General features: G+C 33.4%; 1 protein-coding gene across 3 annotated transcripts in view; it reads right to left on the bottom strand.

Annotated features, from left to right (window-relative positions):
- Nucleotides 1-18805, bottom strand: part of CHIC2 (cysteine rich hydrophobic domain 2) — a 42130-nt gene that overhangs the window by 12388 nt on the left and 10937 nt on the right. For 2 of the 3 annotated variants that reach the window (XM_039845234.1, XM_039845233.1), the window contains 2 exons: nt 13613-13667; nt 13310-13465 (listed from right to left, as the gene is read on the bottom strand). In XM_039845234.1, coding sequence (XP_039701168.1) covers nt 13310-13465; nt 13613-13667 — 211 coding nt within the window. The remainder of the gene's footprint in view (nt 1-13309; nt 13466-13612; nt 13668-18805) is intronic. The other variant, XM_039845235.1, reaches the window with a different exon arrangement.

Here is an 18805-nt window from a genome sequence, read left to right on the forward strand (position 1 = left end):
TTTGTATAAAATCTGTAACTTGTTGAATGACATGTCTATAACATGAAAGGTATCTTAAGCCACCATGCTGTAGGACCTGAGCAACCAAATTTACTCTAATATTTGAAAAACAAAATTTACTCTAAAACTCAATTTTTCCAGCTCTAATATTCTGTGGTTCTGAGGCCTGGAAATATCCATTCTACCTTATTCTACAGTCTCAATAAGATTTATCCAAAATGTATTTTGTTTACACCTTGCCTTGTACAATAACACATGACTTGAGATGTATTGCTATTTTATAGATAAAGCACACAGGCTTCCATAAGTTAAATGGTTTGTCCGAAGTCACACAACCAGTCAGGGTTATGATAGGATTCAAACCCAGATCTCCAAACTTTAAATGCAATGCTCTTTCCACTTCGATCAGCAAGTAAGCTATGTTTACTTGCATCTTAATTAAGTGACATCAATTTATAAATCCTTCCATCGAGGCACAAACATAAAATGAATACAATGTCTTTATAAAAGCTGACAATACAATTTCGCATTGAAATTTCAAACATTAAAAAACAAGATAAAAACAATCACATCATTCTTTTCCTCCAAAGATACAAAAAACAGCATAATTCTTTACATAAAGTAAGGTAACTAGAGACTTCCATTTCTGGGTAGGATGTAGTAGCTAGTGTCAAGCCAACATTCTGATCACCACAAACAAATAGATAATTTGAAGAAAAAAAATTACGTTATTTTAAAAACATCAGAAAACTCTGGAAGCAAGGACTAGACGAAATAAAATCCAGATAAGAGCCCTTCCTAAATTATTTGATGATTACTGGCCACTTTCTTTGCTGATTCTAGAGGTGGACTGAGGATCAGACCTTGCACAACCAGTGGACTCTACTGGGGAAAAAGGAAATCAATAGAATTTCTGCAGGTTGTGCAGGCTGGTTCAGTGGACTAGAAACTAGTTGTGCCCTAAAATGCAAAGCCAGTTTTCCCTAGAGACATTACGGAGTTCTGGAACAACACAGAAGGGTGAGGACCAAGCCAGAAAGGCAGAGAAAAATTATTCAGACTACCAGTGCTTAGGAGACAAAATTCTGCTAGGAGGAGGAGGATCTGAAGAAAACACAAGACTGGTCTCCCCTTCAAGGAACTTGAACCTGCATGAGATGGAAGGCTAAAAAGCCAAACTCAAAATATGCTAAGGGTACAAATTTTAAGGCAGAGAAGACAAAAGACCAGAGGTAGACTGAATCTTAGTAAATCTGCATCCCAACCTAATCCAGCTCAATCTCTTGTTACACCAAAGTAACCATTCCCCTCACACTACCTGCCTATTAGATAGGACCCAAGATTGTGGTATATTTCATCTGGAGCTTCTATCTCATTTTGTGTGTGATATCTAGTACAAAATAAAAAAATTTAGAGGGCAGGAAAATGTGACCAAGTGAAAAGGAAAAAAAAAACAAAACACAGAAACAAAACCACAGATATATAGGTGTTAGCTGAAAGGACATTAATTATAATTAATATGTTCAATAAAATGGAGGGGAAAGATAGAAAAAAATCAGTGAAAAGAATTTCAGAAGAGCAATAGACTATAAAAATATCAAGTGGATATTCCAGAAATGAAAAATGTAATATCTGAAATTAATAACTCATTGGATGGGTTAACAGTAGACTGGACACTGAAGAAAATAGGCAAATCTTTCTTACAAACCACAGGAATACTATGTTCCAAATATTCAGAGAGAATTGAATTTCAGCTAGCTCTTTGCAAATCAGATTTTCAAAGGAGTCTAATACATCTTTAAAGACCCAGTGCCACCTGTTCACACTTAAGGCTCAAAGTTTACACTTTGAGTATCCTCTTTTATGATGAGCATTTAGTAAGATTTTTTATTCCAATTAAAAACATACTGTCAGTGTCATTCACACTAATTACTAATTTATTTAGTTATAAAAGAGTCAGTTGTAAGTATTCTTTAAAACAAAATAGCAATAAATATATTTCTCTGGGTATGAGAAAACTTTTACATGAGATCCCTTTTACAGAGCAATTGAAATGAGATTTCAAGGAGGTTAAATCAATTCTTTACCCTGCATTTTATAACATGGGAGATACTGAGGAAGGGGCAAGAAACCACAAACTGAACACCCAGGGTTAGATATAGAAAATCCAACTCTACCTTCACTGAGAGTCTCAGTCCATCCTACACTGCATTGACTCATAATATGGCATTCTCAGTCTCTTGTAAGAGGAAATACACAAGTTTCAAGGAATCATGTTTTGAATAGTAAGGGCCGTATCTTATGAAATGTTATGAACTTACTATTCAAAGACTGTAAAAGCCAAAGAATACATTCATTCAACAAATATTTATTGAATGCAAAGTAGCTGTGAACACTGTGAGAGGCACTGGGGACAGAGTACTTAGCAAGACAGATAGATACAGATAGATAATACTAAAATGATAATAATAGTAACTGCTATTAACTAAGAACCTACTATAGGAAAAATACTGTACTAAGTACTCTACATACACTTGCTCTAATTCTTAAAACAACACTGCAAGAAAGAGATTAACCCCATTTTAGAGAGGTAAAAACTGAGGTTTGGAGAGCGAATTCATCAGTCACTAAAAGTGCTACTTTCCAAATCAGTTCTTTACACCAAAGTGCAACTACCACATACTGCAGCCTATTTCCTTTACCTAAGTAAATGAGTCCCTGATATAGGACCAGATAAAAATAAGAGTATAAAGGGAATGGAAATATATAGCATTTATAGCAAATCCATATAGAGAGCACTCTATATGGAAAGCCACACAATTCTGGTCATCATATATAAGATTAAAGCACTAAAAAAGGAGGTAAAACAACTAATAAGATTAAGAGGTTGGTATATAAAAAATCTAAAATTTAGGGTTCTTCAGTCAGAAGGGATAATGGCTGAGAGCACACATAAACAAAGTCTATAAAGTCACTAATGTTAGAATATGATACATATATGCAAAATCTCAGAAGACTGAAACTAATAGTCACTTCAGGATAGAAAACAACCCAAAACAAAACAAAATACTACAACATACAGTAAAATTATAAAATTTGTTTCCTCAAAAAGTGAGCCAGGCTGAAAGCACATACAAATAAGTCATAGAGTTTTCACTTACTTGCACATCAATTTTCTAAACTAGAATACTATAATTAAGGTACAATCAAGACACAAAGTATGAACAAAGTTAAATATCATAAAATCTATTTAATGAAGCTGAAGCATTTTATTCACTTGTAAGCTCCTCAGGCTCTTACAATAACTTACTAAAAGACTACAGTTTCTTGTTTTATTTATTTATTTAAATTAGTTTCAAGTATACAGTACATTGGTTAGACATCTATATAGTTCATAAAATGATACCCCCAATTGCTCCCTCCCTCCCCTGACCCTCCACCTAGCAAACATATTAATAGTAATTGCTTCCCTATGCCATGCTCCCCACCCCAGTGACCATCCATCAGCTACTAATTTGTACTTCTTTAACCCTTAACCCCATTTTCCCAGTCCCCCAACCACCCCCCGTCCATCACCAAATTGTCCACTATATTTGAGACTGTTTTTGATTGGGCTGTTCTTTTTATTCCTTAGATTCCACGTATAAGTGAAATCGGATCGTGTTTATCTTTCTCTGACTTAAATACCTTCTAGGTCTATCAAAGCAATATGTTTTTTCATCCCCTTCCTTTTAGTCTGTATCTTTTAATCTGAAGTGAGTCTCTTGTAAGCAGCATGTAAAGGTCTTGTTTTCTTATCCCTTCATTCACTCTATCTTTTATTTGGAGCACTTAATTCTTTTCCATTTGAGGTATTTGTCAATAGGAAGGTAGTTGTTACCATTCTTTCTTCATGTTTTTGATACGTTTTTCTTCTTAAAGAAGTCTCTCCAACATTTCCTGTAATACTGGCTTGGTAGTGATAAATTCCTTTAGCTTATTTGTCTGGGAAGCTCTTTACCTGTCCTTCAACTCTAAATGATAGCTTTGAAGTATTCTTGGTTATAGATCCTGGGTCTTCATCAAATCGAATATTTTGTGCCAAGCCCTTCTGTCCTGCATAGTTTCTTTTGAGAAATCAGCTGCCAGTCTTATGGGTGCTCTCTTATAGGTAACTAATTGCTTTTCTCTTGCTGCTTTTAAGATTCTCTTTGTATTTAAACTTTAGCATTTTAATTATTATGTGCCTTGGTGTGGGCCTCTTTGGGTTTCTGGTTTTGGGGACTCTCTCAGCTTCCTGGGGTTTTATGTCTATTTCTTTCACCAGGTTAGGGAAGTTTTCCACCATTATTTCTTCAAATAGTTCTTCAACATCTTGTTTTTCTTCAGGTACCCCTATGACATGGATATTTTTACCTGTAATAGTATCTCATAAGCTCCTTAAATTATTATTATGGTCTTGGTATCTTTTTTCTTGCCAATCTAATTGAGTGTCTTTGGCTTTCCCATTTCTTTGTCTTTTATAGTATCCCATAAGCTCCTTAAATTATTATTATGGTCTTGGTATCTTTTTTCTTGCCTATCTAATTGAGTGTCTTTTGGTTTCTGTTTCTTTGTCTTAACATTTTGGCTGCCTTTCTGTGTCTGTTTCTATGTACTAAGCAAAACTCCTAAGTCTCCCAGTCTTATTAGTGTGGATTTGTGAAGTAGGTGTCCAGTGGCACAGTCCTGAGAGGGGTTCAGCTGCCGGCCAAATTTAGCCCAAGGCTCTGCCCCTCCGGGGCCACCTGTTAAGATTCAGTTAGCAATCCACAGATGATGTGCTTATAGTTGCCTCAAAAGGCCGCACCAGAGACCAAGGCCAGCTGCCTCCAGTATGAGTCTAGGTGCTGCTCAGTAAGGAGCACCTGACTCACTGAGGATATACCTGGATATGGCTTGGGTGGGGCCGTGAGTTGGGGAAAGTGAAGTTTCAGGGACTCCTCTGGGCAAAGCGACTTCTGTTATCCAGTTTGATGAAGTCTGGGCTATGGCGGCTCTGAGTCCGCACACTGGGATGGGGGAGACTTATTCTAACACTGTCTCCCTGTAAGTCCCTGGTGCCCCCTGCATGCAGCTGAATAGGCACTGATGCTCAGAGCGAGCAAGTATTACCACGAAAATCCATTCCCGGACGCGGCCCCTTAAAGAGGCGTCTGCTGCTGCTGCAGCTTCCATCTCACTCAGCTGCTTGAGATCAGGCAGCCCTGCGTCCTCGCCCTGTCCTACCTTCTGCCATTGCAGGATGTTTTTTGGACTTCTCCCTAGTTGTATGGCTTGTTCATCTAGATCCCAGGCGAATTTTCCTTGCTGCTTGCTCCTTGTCTCCGTCACAACTTTGATTTGGTGGCCAGAGAGATGAACAGAACCTCTATCATCTACGCCATTTTTTTTCACTCCTCTAGAGTTTCCTGTTTTATTGTTTTCCAAGCATTTATCACTATTTCTAATTATCTCATTGCTTTTTATCTATCTCTTATGTCCACAAGAGGAACCACATAACCTCTAAATGGCATTTAAAAGAGTACCAAGTCCACAGTGCGGCTTCAGAAATATTAATTGAATCAATAAATAACTTCCAGCAAACGGCACACTAGCAGCATAAAGAAATGGCAGCTAAACAAGCATTTCATAAGACAAATATGCTTATCTTCCAAAAGTATCAACTTTACTGATTTTCAAGTTTCCATTAAAACAAATATGTAATAAAATAAAAAATTCAAATGGGTATTTGAGATATAAGACTCTAAATATATTTTGTGATTGTAGGTGGCCACTTCATATTTCTAGACCATAAAGACACATATTCATTGTTTTTAGATATGAAAGCTATTCCATGAAAAATATGACAAGCACTTACAAACACTTCTGCACTCAACTAGCCAATTCTCCAAACAGACTATATGCTCTTAGAGTAACACATTAATATACATCTTTCTATCCCCCAAACCTAACATGTTACTTACGTCGAGAACACTTCTAAAAAAAGAGGACATTCAGACTTTCATTTTAAGCAAAGATGAAGCAATAGGTACCAGGTTTACCTCTGAGCTGAAATGCAAAAAAAAAACAAACAAAAAAAGAGACAGACGGACAGACAAAAACATATAAAACTGTTTTCAAGACAACATAAAGGGAAACGAAAGACAATGACTTCTGACAGACCAGAAACAAATGAGACGGGCCTTATGATTCCCAAACTTACTGATGTAAGAGAGCTTCCAGATCACGGTGAATGGAAGGAGAACCCAGACAAAGCCCAGGGACTCCCTGAGTCTAGGAGACAGAGATGAATGTCTGGGTAGACCAGAGCAGCTAGAAATCATAGAACAGATTACCAGAAAGTAAAGTGCAAAACAGAGAATGAACTCAAAGGTCTGAATATAGTTCCTACTGCATATTTGAGTGAGTACTACGCTGCACTTGTAACGAAGGAAACTACCAGAAGTGGAACTAAGAACTACTAAAAGAATTAGAGGTAATGGTGCCCAAAACTCACAAAGACCTGGCAAAGCACCTCCGTCTAACAGCAAGACTAGAAAACAACCTAATTCACAAGCCACCAAAGACAGTATCCTGGAGGGTCTTGCCTCCCTAGTGAGGAATAACTAGCCCTAGACTAAATACTGCTCTGGTTCCACAAAAGTTAAATATGGAAATATCTTATAACCACATAGTCCTAGGTATATACCCAAAAGAACTGAAAACAAATATCAAATACAGGAATATCCATTTTCATAGCAGCAGTAGTCACCTTTTGAGTGGAAACACTCTCAATGTCCTTCAATGGATATATGGATAAATTTTATATACATACAGATTATTCAGCCATAAATAATAATGAAGTATCGATGCCTGCTACAACATGGATGAACCTCAAAAAATTATGCTAAGTGAAAGCCAGACAAAAAAGGTTATACAATTTATATGAAATAACCAAAATAGATAAATCCATAGAGACAGAACACAGATTGGTGGTTGCCAGGGGCTGGAAGGAGACAGTAATGAAGAAACACCACTTAATGGGTAAGGGGTATTACTTTGGAGTGATGGAAATGCTTTAGAACCAGAGAGAAGTGAAAGTTGCAAAACACTGTGAATGTACTAAATGCCAACAAACTGTTCACATTATAAGAGTTAAGTTTCTGCTATGTGAATTTCACCTCAATAAATTATTTTTAAAAACAAAAAGGCAGAAAAATGAGGAAAAATGAAAATAGAATTGATGGGGGAAAAAACAAATAGCAAAATGAAAGACTTAAATTTAACCATATCAATAATCATAATAAATGTAAATGGTCCAAAATCTCTAATTAAAAGGCAAAGATTTTCAGACTGAATAAAAAGGCAAGATCCAACACTGCCTATAAGAAACGAACTTTAGATAAAAGGCATAAATAAGTTAAAAGGATGGAATGAAGAATAGACAAACCCACAATTACAATAATAGACTTTAATACTCTTCTCTTGATAACTGATAGAACCAGTGACATAAAATCAGTAAGAATATATAAGATTTGAACATTATCAAGCAAGTTGACCTAATTGACATTTATAAAACACTCCACACCCAATGACAGATAAATACACATTCTTTACAAATACATGAGGATCATCTCCCAAGACAGTTCATATTTTGGATAATAAAACAAGTCTTAATAAATTTAAAAGGAGTCAAAACATGCAAAGTATATCTAACCACAATGAAATTAAATTAAAAATCAGTAACAGAAAGATCTCTATAAAATCCTCCTAGATTTGGAAGCTAAATAAAATACTTCTAAATAATGCATTAGTCACAGAAGAAATCGAAAAAGAAATATAAAAGTAAAATGAACTGAAATAAAATGAAAACACAAGTTATCAAAATTTGGGCAATAAAACTAAAGTAGTACTCAGAAAGGAAATTTATAACACTAAACACGAGAAGGTCTCGCGTTTCTACCTTAAGAAACGAAAAAGAAGAGAAAATTAAACCCAAGTAAGAGGAAAGGAAATAGTATAATAGTAAAAGTAGACTAAAACAAGGAAGGAAGGAAGGAAGGAAGGGAGGGAGGGAGGGAGGACGGGAGGAAAAGGAAGGAAGGGAAAAAAAGAAGGAAGAAAGGAAGGGGGGAAAAAGTCAATGAAACCAAAAGCTGGTCTTTGAGAAAGTTAATAAAATTGATAAATCTCTAGCCAGACTGGTTAGAAAAAGAGAGAGAAAAACAAAAGATAAAAATATCAGGAATGAAAGAGGTGATATCACTAGAGGTTTTACAAATAGTAAAAGAATAATCAGTGATTATGAACTGTATGATATAATTCAACAACTTAGATACAATGGACAAATTCCTTGAAAAACACAAACTATGAAGTTCAACCAAGGTAAAACCAATAACCTATAAAGTCCCATATCTATTAAAGAAATTGAATTTGTAGTTTAAAAACTTTCAACAAAGAAACCCAGGCCTAGATGGCTTCACTGGTGAAGTTTTCCAAAATTTAAGGAAGAAATAATACGTATTCTACACAAACTCTTCTGAAAAACTGAACAGGAGCAAATACTTCCCAATTCATTTTATGAAGCTATCATTACCCTGATACCAAAATCAAGCATTACAAGAAAAGGCTACAGAAAAATGAACAGATGTAAAACTCTAAACAAACTCAGTTTATCAAAATTCAACAAAAGTATAAAAATAAAAATAGACAAGATCTAGTGGGGTCATCCCTGGAATGCAAAGTTGGTTTAACAACCAAAAATTCAATAATGTAATTCGACATATCTCTAACTAAAAAGAAAAACCAGACAACCAATGCCGAAGCAGAAAAGGCATTTGACAAAATCCAGTATCTTTTATTGATTAAAAAAACTCCACAAACTAGTAGAATAAAACTTCAAGCTGATAAAGAACATATAAAAAATCCCTACAATTAACATGATACAGAATGATGAAAGTGTGAATGCATCCCCCCTAAGATCAGGAGCAAGACAAGGATATCTGTTCTCACTACCTCTAATTAATGCTGTCTGCAGATCCTAGTCAGTGCAGTAAAGCACAAAAAAGCAAAAGAAAGCATGCAGATTAAAACAAAAGAAATAATAATGTCTTCACTTCAGACAATATGAATGTCTATGAAGAATTTTAATACTCTACAAAAAAAAGTTAATGAAACTAATAGGTGGGCTGAGCAAAGCTATATTCTAACAAGTAAAAAATAATTGAAAATGTAAAAGTATATACCATTTAAAATAGCATAAAAAGAACACATGGATAAATCTAACAAAAGATATGTATATGTAAGACATGTATACTAAAAAATACAAAGGTTGCTCAGAAAAAATTTTAAAGACAAGAAAATGGAGAGAGACTGTTTCATGAGTCAGAAGATTAAGTATTTTTAAGCCAATTTCCCCAAATTAATCCATAGACCAATGCCATCCAAACTAAAATCTCAACAGGATATTTTTTAAAAATAGAAACTGACAAGCTAATTCTAAAATTCACATAGTATACAAATAACCTAGAAAAGCAAAACAACTTTGAAAAATAAGTACAATATTGGAGAACACTACTAAATTTTAAGATAATTATAATGCTATAATATTCAAGACAGTGTGGTATTGGCATCAAGATACACTAACAGATCAATGGAACAGAACAGAGCCAAGAAACAGATGTACACATTTACTGACAACTGATTTCCAACAAAGGTACAAAGGCAATTCAGTGAAGAAACACAGAAAAACATCTTTGTACGTAGGTTTCCTAAGCCTAGAGTTACTAGGTATAACACTAACAGCATAATCCATAAAAGAACAAATGGAAAAGTTGGACTTTATTAAATTTAAAAACTTCTGCTCTTAAAAAGACTGTTAGGGGATGAAAAGACAAATTACTGATTGGGAGAAATCTCTGCAAAGCATATACTTATCCAGACTATATAAAGTATTCTCAAAACTCAATAAGAAAACAACTGAATAAAAAAGCAGGTAATAGTTAGAAAAGACACTTCACCAAAGATACACAAATGGCAAATAAGCAAGAAAAGATGCTCGATGTCATTAGTTATTAGGCAAATGCAAACTAAAGCCATAATGATAATATTACATACATATCAGAATGACTAAAACAAGAAAGACTAACCATACTAAATGTTGACAAGGATGTAGAAGGCAGAACAATCTCTATTATACACTGCTGTTGGGAATGTAAAATAGTATCATCTTTTAAAAAAAGTTAAACATATGTGTACCATATGACCAAGCCACTGCATTCTTAGAAATTTTTAATCAAAAGAGAGTATACGTCTATAACTAGACTTGAACAAGAATATTCATTGCAACTTTATTTATACAGACCAAAACTGGAAACAATACAAATGTCTATCAACAGTTGAATGTATAAATAAATGTTATATTTCTATACAATAGAACACATTCATCATTAAAAGCAAATGAACTATTGATCCGACAACACAGATGAACCTCAAAATAATTATGAGTAAAAGAACACAAAAAAGAATACATACTATATGATTCCATTTATACAAAACTCCAGAAAATGCAAACTAACCTACAGTGCCGGAAAGTAGATGAGCAGTTGCCTGGAAGGGGTGAAGGAATTACAAAGGGACACAAGGAAACTTTTGGGTGTGATGAACATGTTCACTATGTTGACGTATTTATGCGTTATATGTGACAAAACTCATCAAATAATACACTTTAAATATGTGCAATTTACTGGATGTCAATTACATCTCAATAAAGTTGCTAAAATATAAATAAAAATCTTAAAGACATTATTACCAAGATATACTTTATTCAAGGACATAAAATAAAACTTAACACATAAAAAGGTATTTTTACACCATACCTCTGTTTGTCTTCTCTGATTTTTTTATCAGTGTTTTGTAGTTTTTGCACAGCATACAGATCATGCATGTATTTTGTTAGCTTTATATGTATGTATTCCTTAGTATTTATTAACGGTATTTTAAAATTTTGATTTCCAATTATTCAAACTCACTTATTAAATCTCAGGAATATTTCTGTAGATTCCATGGGATTGTCTATGTAAACAACTACGTTGTCTGAGAAGAGAGGCAGTTTTATTTCTTGGTTTCTAATATGCATATCTTTTATTTTTTTTCTTTTTTCACTGAATAGGACTTCCAGTAAAATGTTGAATAGGAGTGCCGAGGGTGAACTCCTTGCTTTAGTCCTGATTTTCTCTATTGTTTTTCTGTTTTATTTCATATGCATTAATAAAGAAATAGTTATGTCATGTATTTGAGGGATTTTACTATTTTGATAACTATTTTTTATAATTGATTCCTTTATAATCTAGTATTTTATATATTTAAAATTTTATACATTAAGTCTTTTAAAATACAAATAAAACGTTATTCCAAGAAATGGTTCATAGGCTTCCCCAGCCTACCAAAGGGGTCCATGACAAATAAAAGGTTAAAAATTCCTGCTACAAATTATCTTGCCCCCATCTTACAAAACACCTCTTTTCAGGACCTCTAATACCCTTCACACATGCATGAAGTGTCACTCTCTCCATTATTATATAATAGTTTACATCCAAGATAGGCAAATGCACAGCTTTTTTTAAAGGCAGTAATTATATTTGTTTACACTCATTACACTCATATAAAATTAAATATATCATAAACCATTCCATCTCGTCATACATACACTTGCGCACACTCCCCAACAAAGAGAGACCTTAAACCGAATACTGCAATGTTAAATAAAATGTACTATTTGAAACTACAGAAGGGAAAAGGCTAAAAGAATAAATCTACTTTATGTCTCAAATTAAAAAAAATTAATGAAAGTATTTGAAAAATGATCTTAAGTTACTAAAAATGTGTGGAGAATAAGTTTACTTTGTTTTCTAAATCCTACTCTATATACACATTGTAGTATCTTGTTTACTCATTTAAAAAGTAAAAAACAAAGGATCTCAAAACCTCAACAATGAAAAACTATATCGCAAAGAACAGAATAATAATAGAAAACTCCTAGAATAATAAAATTTTATAATTCCTTGGATTAAATATCAATAAATTACCAACAAAGTGAGAATAAGCAATCATTTAAACAATGGAAACACCCAAAAAGTAGTAAGGAGTGAGGGGATCTAAAGTACAAGAGCTACAAATTCAACTATGGGTCCAGGAACAGATAGTAATTTAAAAATAAAAAAATTCTGTGGGCTGAAAATGATCTGATGAGAACTATGAAGGAAAAAAATATTTTTGGAGAAAAGTAAATGTTACAAATATTACAGTAAATATTACAAAAGTAATTCTATTACAAAGGCATTACCTCTTTCCTATCAATAAAATGTTCTAGTTACAAATTATTTCAGTAGAGATATACCTCTTATTTTATAACAGAAATCAAAGGACAAATAGTAATTGCTTTTCTATATTTCCTTTCATTATTTGATGACAAAAAGAAATGTAGCCACACAAAACCATTCATTCAATTTCAATTTAACAGTATTTCGCTTATATATAATTACCATAATTTTAAAAACATTAACAAAAATGTAATACATTCATCAATTTATACTAATTTGCCATATCTCTACCAAAATCTTGAGAATTTTTTTATTTAAGCACTCAAAATTACAATGCTTTAGATCATTTTTTTCTGATTACAGAGTCACTATGTACTCATCACAGGAAACATGTAAAATACAAAAAAAGAAAAAAGAAAAACAGAATTCCCCACAATCTTACCAATTAGAAATGTGTTGTAGCCATTTTATTTCTTCTAATGGTACTACCTTATGTATTAGTAATAATGCTATTAATCAATATTTATTAAAAACTTACTTTGAGCTAATTAGGAGCTTTATAAACACTTTTTGATTTTATCCTTATAATCGAATTAAAGTACATAGGTGAATATTGCCATTGCCATTTCACAAATATGTCAACAAGAGTTTAAAGAGGTTAGGAAACATGCCTAGGGTTATAAAGATAAGTGGTACAACCCAATCACTATACTATGCCACCATCAATGTGTATATGTAGAGAATGCTGTACTCTATTGTAATTTCCTATGATATAAAAATTACAATTATATTTTTAAATGGCTATTTAATATAACTATTCCAGCATGTGGAATACCATAATTTATTTAATCACTCACCTACTGGATCAGATTATTTTTGTATAGTATTCAGACAGTGTGACTCATTCAATACAAAATATAAAAACTAGGTAAATGCAAGACTTGCTTGTCTATCTCTAAATTTAAATTAAAATATATAATTCAACTTACTCTTTTACTGAGGCAAATAACTGGCCACATACTGCAACCTAATGTGCAGCAGCAACAAAGGCAGCCACAAAGAAGCCAACGTACATTAACAGGAAGGTTCTTCTTAAGACAACTGTTAACTCTGTTGATGCTGGCTTTAAATTCTTCAGGAGCTACCTAAAGAAAAAATTTAAGAAATTACAACACTGCAATATTAATGTCAATAAACATGTGCCATTAGCATTAATATTTTTCTAATTTGTTGGGAAAAGACTTAAGTTTTGAGGCTTATACATAGTACCTAAATAATTAATAGACACTCACTTTTCCAGTTAATGAAGAAGGAAATTCTGATTCAAATTTGTTGCTCAGTCCAAATCTATTTTAAAAAAAGAGAAATGTATTATATGTCATTATTGGGGAAAAAAATAGACCATTTAACTTAATCAAAGATCAACAACTAGAGTGCAACTTCATATGCAGAATAACAATGGAAGTCTGAGAAACAAAAATATAATTAGCAATTTATGCAATGTAACAAGGAATTTTAGCAGCTGAATCAAAACTTTCATATAATAAGAGAGTGAGAATGTTTTCTTTGGGGATGACTTTATGAGCCAAGTATTAATTTAATGGAAAACAACACAATGTCCAATTTTGTCATTGTCAGAATTACTAAGGTTCTTCCAACTAATGGAAAGTTAAAACAACCTATTTTACTCTTCCCTCTTACAAGTTTACAAGTCTATCAGTATTTTCAGAAGTCATTTAAATCACAAATTTCGAGTACCTTCTATGTGACATTTCATGATCACAAGGTCCTACAACAGAAGGTTTATATAACTTTAAAAACATTAAAGAAAGCATGTACAAGACAAATGTTTTCTTTTATATAATTTGAAGTAATTTTGAAAGTTTGTATCATATACCTGGTAAAGCTCTGCAGAGGGACTGTACCTTTACACTTAAATCTAAATGGCACCTTGAAATAGGCTTATTTTATTCATATCCTACCTACTCCTGTATCACTGTCACCTCATTCCTGCAACCTATAGTCAAAACTCTCAAAATGTAAGCCACCCCAATCTTTTATCCTGAACTCTCATCTTCATCCAATTCAGAATCTCCTTTTCCTGATCCTTCCCCTTCCGTACTCCTTTTAATATTAAACTTTGGATCCTTTAATCTGTTGATCTAATACCTAGATACCACCTTATATCTCTTTTAAAAAATTTTTTTCTTCATTTTAACCAAAAATCCTGTTGATATTATACTCTTTCTCTAAAAATCCCTAGCTACAGCTCATTCCTTAGAGTCCCTCTTCCAGACTCCATCTCCTGTGTTTCCATAATATTTTACTACATTCTCTCTTGCATAGTCTTTATGATATTATATTCTACCTAGTTATTTTAACAAGCCTATGAATCGTAAATCTTTATACTCCAAACATGTGGGGTATAAAGGTTTACATAAATGTGTGGCCCAATGCCTGATACTCAGTAAATATTTACTGAATAAATTAATCAATTTCCTAACCAGTAAAAAAATGTCTAAGTTCACTAAATTCTCACTGCAAATCTCCACACCATTGTTTTCTCTTCTTCTAACACCCATGACTTCCAGTTATACCACATTGTCATTTTCAGATCTCACCCTCTGTGTTGGAGGTTCACAAAACCAACCTCAGGTCAATGATTCACTAGGACTTGCAGAATTCAGCACATAGTTGTACTCACAGCTAAATATATTACAGCAAAAGGATACAAAGCAAAAGCAGCAAAGGGAAAAGGCACATGGCACAAAGTCCAGAGGAAACCAGGAGCAAGCTTGCAAGAGTTTCTTCTCAGTAAGACATACAGGATGTCCTTAATTCCCTCAGTGACTAGTTCTGACAACACAGATAGTGTTGCTTACCTCAGGAAAGCACAGAAAAGTTCATTACTCAGTGCCCAAGACTTTGGTCACGTGGGCACCCTCTACCTTAACATGTACTAAAATTCCAGACTCCCATAAGGAAAGCAGGTGTTCAGTATTGACCATTGTTTGTACAGTTTAGGCACAGTGAGCCATTCTTATCACTTCTGGGAATACTGGGAACTGTCCCAAATTCCAAATTCCCGGATACCAGCCAAGAGTCAACACTGCAAGCAAGCCTTTCTAAGGATAGCAGTCTCAAGCATGCTTTGTTAACTCTTTTCTGCACACCCTGATACTCTCTAAAGACACAGCCATCTATGTCACAGTTTTTCCTCTACCATGACTCATCTTCATCCCCGTTAGTTCAATATTCAGCCCCAGAACCTAACTGGTTACCTGACCTCATCAATTCTGAGAAAATTCACCTCTGTTTAATTCAGCAATCCATTCACTGTAAAATAGTCTGGATATTTTCATCACTTGGAACTGTATCACCTCTGAAATTCTGAACTATAAAATTCACCTCTTACCACTACCATCAATCATTTCATTTCACCCACCCTTATCAAATTTGTTTTTTCACTCTGGTTGTAACTTACTGCTTACCATTTCTCCTTGCTTTTCCACTCGGTTATCAGCTCCCTATGACTCCACTTCCTTATTTGTCAGAACTACAGTCAATTGTCCTGACCACAAACACCCTTTATTTTCTGCACATCTATAGTGTCTCTCGTCAATCCAATTCAATTGAAATGTTTACTTTCTTCATTTCAATTCCCACTGCATGGAGCTACAGCAGAAAAATCATAGAACTATTATAAATATATTATCTAACTTCAGTTATGTTATAATAATCTTTATTCATTCTCAATCAGCTCCCTTTTCCATACTCCATAGTTGTTGCTCCTGTGTTCAACCTTATCCTTAGAACCCACATTTTTCGCAGATAACCATAGTATTAACTCCAACCGGAGAAAGATCATTAAACATAAACTGTTTTGTCTTCTCTCCCTTTCATTTTTAGATATACCTATGTCATGAGTATCTTTACCATCTTTCTCAATGGAAGCATGCTTCCCAAAGCTAACCATTTACTTTTAGTTGCATCTCCTTCAGTCTCCTCTGCCATCTACTGTACGTCTCTCTTCCAGCTCCTTATGCATAGCCAACAACCCTGCATAAGCCCACCAAACCTGAGAATCTGAACACCTATATTCTTTTCCTTCAAATATATGATGGCATTCAATTCTTTTCCTTCCTCATCCAATGTTTTGAAAGAGTTCTCTACAGTCACTATCTTTATCTCACCTCCCATGCATGATGTGAACTACTACAGTCCACACTTTAATATACATTTCTTTACTGATGAGACCACTCTCAACAATAGTTGAAAATAGTTCTTTTCTGCAAGTTCCCATTTGTATGGAATGCTTTCTCCTAGCAGAGCTTGAGAATGTCTTATTTGGCATAGGCTACAGCAAATATCTCCTTTTCTATGCCTTTCATTTCTGCTCAAGCCTTTTTGTAATTCTAGACCAACCAAAGTAATACTGTCAGATAGTTTTACCAAGACCATCTTATTTCATTAAATAGATAAGAAAAGCCACACTTCATGTTTGTTAATATTAACTGCAAAATATTACCTTTAATGGTTTTGATGTGACATAAGTTACTTAGTTTTGATACTATAGCTCTGTTTGGGGTAAAGGGTGTGTGTTTGTACTTTAAAGTTTTGGCAGGAGGTGAGCTTTGTTAGCAATGAAAATAGATACATGTTTCAGCTTAACAGCATTATAAATTACTCCTTTTATCCATTATACTCCTTCAAGTTTAAAGTTTTTAAATATGGTAAAAATAATTTACTTTATTTAAAGTTGAAGTACAATTGGCCTTGAACAGAATTGGAAAGGCCAAATTTCATCTTATAAAATGATGATTTGAGATGCTTGAAAGAAGAACAATGGGTAAGAAACTGAACTCCCTTCTAACCTAACAACCTAACATTAATAATCCAAAAGACTAGAAGTAGCACTTAATTTTAAAAGGTATGATTCAAGGTTGGTGGCATCTTATTTTGGTTATCTACAAAGACAAGTAAAAATAAAAAAAAAAAATACGTTGTTAAGGTCTTAAAATGGAAAATATCATGCACTGTCAGTGAAATTATAAATTATTATAACAATTCCAAAAATCAATTTGGCATTAAAAATATTTATACCTTTGTCACAATAATTTCTCTTTTAGGAATCTAGCCTAAAAAGCAATCTGAAATGTGGGTAAAAACGTGTGTCAACAAGTTCCCTGAAACTATAGAAAAATAAACAAAATTACATTATATGAATGTTAAGTAAATTATACTATTTCTGTATAACAGATAAGACAACTATTAAAACTGAAGTTTTCAAACTAGTAACATGGAAAGTACATATATTAAGTAAAAAGAAAATGCAAAACGGTACATATGCCATAATATCAACTGTAAAGAAAAAATCTTCCAAATGATAGTCTTCAAAAGTACAATTTGATAGTACATAAAGTCTTAAAAAAAAATTAATACCCTTTAACCCCGTAAGGCTACTTAGAAATATATAACAGTGGCACAGATATATTAATGACCAATCAAATATTCTGCAGTGTTATTTTCGTAAGGGAGTATTAAAGACATTTCATTTATTGTTTCTTAAAATAGGATCTATTTTTCAGTAGATGTGTGGTAAGTAGTTGATAATAGAAGTATTTTGTAATATACATCATATATTTTTTTCTATTTGAATCTTTTATTTGGAATTACCTAGGTATTTTATTCTAAGTAAACAGGAAGTTTTGAGTTTACTAATCAATAGTTTTCCTGCATGCATTTCAACTTTTTCTATAGTTCAAGTGCATATAATCCCGGCCTTTTTACTTCCATTTTTAATTCTTCTATGTTCCTTGTATCACCTCATATTAATGTAATATCTCTTAGAATTCACTAATGCATTGTTATTTAAAATTAAAATGTATTTTGAACTCATGGTAAATTTTGCCTTTTAGATACAAAACTGCAAGAATTTGTTTCACCTTGTGTGGTTATGTGATTATTTCCCTTGCTTCTGAGTTGTAGTGCTATTTTTAACAGTGGTAGTTTTAAAACAATAGAAATACCCTACGGTTATATTAATCATAATACATCAATTTGAAAGGATACTACAGAGCTCAAAACCATGTGTACTACAGAATAGTAGTTACTCTGCGTGCTTGACTAGCAGCTCCCTTTGCTCTGGCAAATTAGACCATAAATGGGCATCTGCTTTAAGAACAGCTAATCCCTGGGCTGGTTTAGCAGCATATGGGATAGCAAGGTCCAACAGCTCTACCCAACTTGGACATTAACTAACTCAATGTGATCTTCTCTCTTCAGGTATCTGAAAATAAGAGACAATAGTTGGTAGCATGAAGCTTAAACTGTAACCAAGATATAGTGAAGCCATAAATAAGTAGAAGACAAGAATAAGCTTAAGCCAAGAGTAAGCAGAAACTATAAGCTAAAGAGAAAAGGTGATTGCCAGTTCCAGCAGAAGGTGGAACTAAAAGTAGGCAAGTCACTATGACAGACCACTA

This window comes from Pteropus medius, unplaced genomic scaffold, assembly GCF_902729225.1.
Source record: "Pteropus medius unplaced genomic scaffold, Ma_sr-lr_union100, whole genome shotgun sequence".
Classification (NCBI taxonomy): Eukaryota; Metazoa; Chordata; class Mammalia; order Chiroptera; family Pteropodidae; genus Pteropus; species Pteropus medius.